General features: G+C 41.4%; 1 protein-coding gene across 1 annotated transcript; it reads right to left on the bottom strand.

The window, feature by feature from the left end:
- Positions 1-205: 205 nt before the first annotated feature.
- On the bottom strand, positions 206-3470 carry dbi (diazepam binding inhibitor (GABA receptor modulator, acyl-CoA binding protein)). Its single transcript, XM_084908694.1, has 4 exons — positions 3343-3470; positions 1624-1741; positions 1181-1243; positions 206-553 (listed from the first exon to the last, which is right to left on the bottom strand). The coding sequence occupies exons 1-4, from the start codon at positions 3355-3357 to the stop codon at positions 480-482; spliced, it is 270 nt and encodes an 89-aa protein (XP_084764820.1). The 5' UTR covers positions 3358-3470; the 3' UTR covers positions 206-479.

The following is a 3470-nucleotide window of genomic DNA, read 5'->3' as shown; positions in this document are numbered from 1 at the left end:
CTCAGCCCAAGCCTGGTTCTGCTGGAGGTTTTTTCCTGTTAGGCAGTTTTTCCTTCCCACTGTAGCCAAAGCTCATGACGGGGTTTTCTCTCTTTTCTTTGCAACATAAAGTGCCATGAGGCAACTGTTGTTGTGATTTGGTGCCATATAAATAAAATTAAATTGAACTGAACAAATACTTAAAAAAAAAGTTGAAGATCTAAAATCACACTTTCAGATTAGTTTTTATTGAAATGACAGGACTTTCTGCAGAAACACATGAATACTGAAACTTGATATATACACAGTTTAAATGTGTCCATCAGCAGCTACTTGGGTCAGTTTCTAGGACTAGAAGCCATCCACCAGGTGTTCATGTGAGCTGTTTACGGACACACTTGTTGAGTTTTAAGGCGTTTTAACGGTGCAGGGATGGAGACTGGTGCCAGTCACAGTCCACGGAGCAGATTTCCCGGCCAGTTGGTTGTCATCACACAGCATTATATTCCATATTTCTGCTTTAGCTCCTCCACCAGGCTGATGTACTCGTTCATGGCGTTCTCATTGCTCTTACCTGACAGACAAATTAAAAATGTGTTATGGAGGGAAAAAAAGACAGACAGACCGACTTAATGAACAAGCTAGTCCTGCTTTTACTTTCAGAGACTCTTTTTCATAGTTTGTTGACATGAGGACTCAAAGCCCTGCTTGACAAACTACAACAACTCATGCAGTCCTGAAAGGGGGCTGCATGCAGCTGAGGACAATATGCAATAATCCAATTTACTACAAAGGATGAGGAACGCACCAGTCCAACTTTTTTTAATCAAATGAGCTGCACTCCTAACTCTGAGGAAATCATCCTTCATGTTTAAGGTAACATCAACTTATTCAGCCTTTATGCAATAAAATGTATTGAAATTGTACTTATTAGTAAAATAATAAATGACAACAAGAAAACAAAAAATTAACAAATTTGTAATTCATTTTTAATTAATGAATATAAATAAACTTAAAATTTATTTTAGGTTTATTTATATTAGGTCATGTTTTTTAGAATTACAGCTGGATATATTTCAAGTAAGCGTTCACTTTAAACATCATTTAAACACATCCATTTCCTTCCATTTATCCGGGGCCAGGTCACAGGGACCTGACCCAGACCTCCCTCTCCCCAGCCACCACCTCCATTCTTACTCACCCTTCTGCTTCTCCCAGGCATCCCATTTAGCTTTCCCAGTGAAATCAAACATCCCTGGACGAGCTTCAAAGACAAACAAAGCAAATTAAACAATTTAGTGGAATCCCGTGTAATACAGGTCAAATAAATATAGGACACATTCATTAAGGCCCAGTGTCTTCAGTACAGAGCAAAGGGCTGCATTACATTGCAACACAAAAACATAAGAAACACTACTGATAATTATCTAGAATATTTACATTTATGTGGAAATCTGAAAGTGAAACCACGATACACAGGAGCAGATCTAGCTCCTCAGAGAGTCTGTAGTACAGGTGTACGTCATGCATGTGCCAGTGGTTCTTATAGGGTGCATGTTCAGCGTAGCCAGTGTCAGACTCTTATCAACAGTTTGTGTGACAGCCGTAACAGTGCTGAGCGCAGTATCATTTGAAATCTCTCACATGTGTTCACATCACCCACGGTGGCCTGCTTGAACAGCGAGTAGATCTGCAACATCTCCTCATCAGTCGGCTTCGCCTTCAGCTGCTTGACCTCTGCTGCTGCTTCATCAAACTTAGTCTGTAGAAGACAGGACGACAACGTTGGGACAGTGCTACGTGCAAAAGGTAGATCTTTTTCTTCCCAGCTGGAAGAGGAAGGACTTCTTATCACAGCTTTTCCACACATCCCTGTTTTACACTGGATGCTTATACTATCTTAATTTGCACACAGAAAGAAAAAACTAAATGTACCAGGGTCAAAATTATTAGCCCTCTTGTGCTGAGAGACAAAGCGACTGTCTGGGTCCAGTTTGCTGCTGACTGCTTGAGGTTTTGTTTCAAATTGTCACATCCTTCTTTCTTAATGATTCCTTCTGCCTGGAAGAGATTCTACCAGGTCCATCCCCACAGCATAAGACTGCCATCAAAGTGTTTCACTGTGGGAATGGGGTTCTTTGGGGTTGTACACCGCCCTTCTTTCACAAAACATCTCTATGACCAAAAGGGCTCTAGCTTAATCTCAAAGGATGTGTTTCCAGTATGTGCAATCTTACTCCAGATTGCCCATGACGTTTTTAATACTGCTTGTAAATAGAAGATAAAGTGGAAACACTTCATGCATGAAGGCTAATTTACCCCAGAGCCTTCCTCCTCGGCACAGTTTTCATTTATAAAGCTTTACAAAACCAAATATCACGGCTAACAGGTGGATTTTCCTGTGTCAGTGCAGCCAGCCAAACCACAAAGAACCGCTTACTGCTTAAGAGAGAGACTGTATATAATTTCCCCTAAGGATCAATAAAGTATTCTGATTCTGATATCCTTAAATTCTGTAGATAAAACTGATTGTTACAGCTTGGGGAAATATAAAAGTGACCCCTTTAGTCTCGCTGTTTTCCCTGAGTTATGGTTACACAGTTTCGAGAGCATGTGGTGCTCCATGGTGTAAATTAGCCTTTACACATGATGTTCTTCATGTCCAATTTAACTTGATTTGAGTATTACAAAGCACATCAGTGAACACCAATGTTCTGTGCTATGGGTTAATAAAAAGGTCCGTTTTTGTGGGCTGACCTGGTCATTTTTTTCTGAAATAACTTGTTATTGTGTTCAAAAGAAAACTGGGATGTTTATAAATGACATTTAGGAAATCCTTCACTTCCTAATCAGGATAGAGAATCAGTCTAGTCCAACCAGACAGTGAACAACTGTTTTATAACTCGCAAGTAATCGGTGCAATAAAGAACCGTTTTACTCGAGCTTACATCACATATGCCTTTACCCAGTTTGCTCACATGGTTGCGACATTAGAGCTTCCCCATTCTTTGCTAAGTGGGCTGAAGGGCAGACTGAAGAAGACGTTATAAATGGCCAGTGGGGTGATTTTTCTGAAGTCGTACTCCAGATCAGTCTGCTTCCTGCACAAACACTACAGACATGAACAAAAGCTGCATCGGGACAATAGCTCTCGATGCACACACTGACTTTTTCTGCGCCCTCGGGCTGCATGAGCTGCTCTGTAGCTGCTAACAAGTCGTTGAACAAAGACTCCACACAGCTGTCTGGGATGCTTTCACTTCAGGACACACGGCCTGCAGCTAAACCGCTACATCAGCTAACGGTCTTCCTTAACAGAAGGCGGCGGAATATAAACCAGTAATTTTATTCTTTTATACAGACCTGGAGCTCAGCCATGCTCGGTTAGTAGACAAACATAAGCCGGGGACTTGACGGTCAAACCATTTCCTCCTTCACGCCCTCCTTCCTATTGGCTAAACCAATAACGTACCTCGGCCGTTCACTGGATG

Source organism: Perissodus microlepis, chromosome 16 (assembly GCF_051167445.1).
Source record: "Perissodus microlepis isolate ML-2025 ecotype Zambia chromosome 16, ASM5116744v1, whole genome shotgun sequence".
Classification (NCBI taxonomy): Eukaryota; Metazoa; Chordata; class Actinopteri; order Cichliformes; family Cichlidae; genus Perissodus; species Perissodus microlepis.
The sequence above is the reverse complement of the archived record's forward strand: the minus strand, read 5'-3'. Positions and strand labels throughout refer to the sequence as shown.

Excerpts from the sequence above, each read along its gene's own strand:
- dbi (XM_084908694.1), bottom strand. Across the intron at positions 1,244-1,623 it reads CGTGGGTGATGTGAACACAT|CTCGTCCAGGGATGTTTGAT; the intron begins GTGAGAGATTTC and ends TTGTCTTTGAAG. Across the intron at positions 554-1,180 it reads TGCCTGGGAGAAGCAGAAGG|GTAAGAGCAATGAGAACGCC; the intron begins GTGAGTAAGAAT and ends TTTGTCTGTCAG.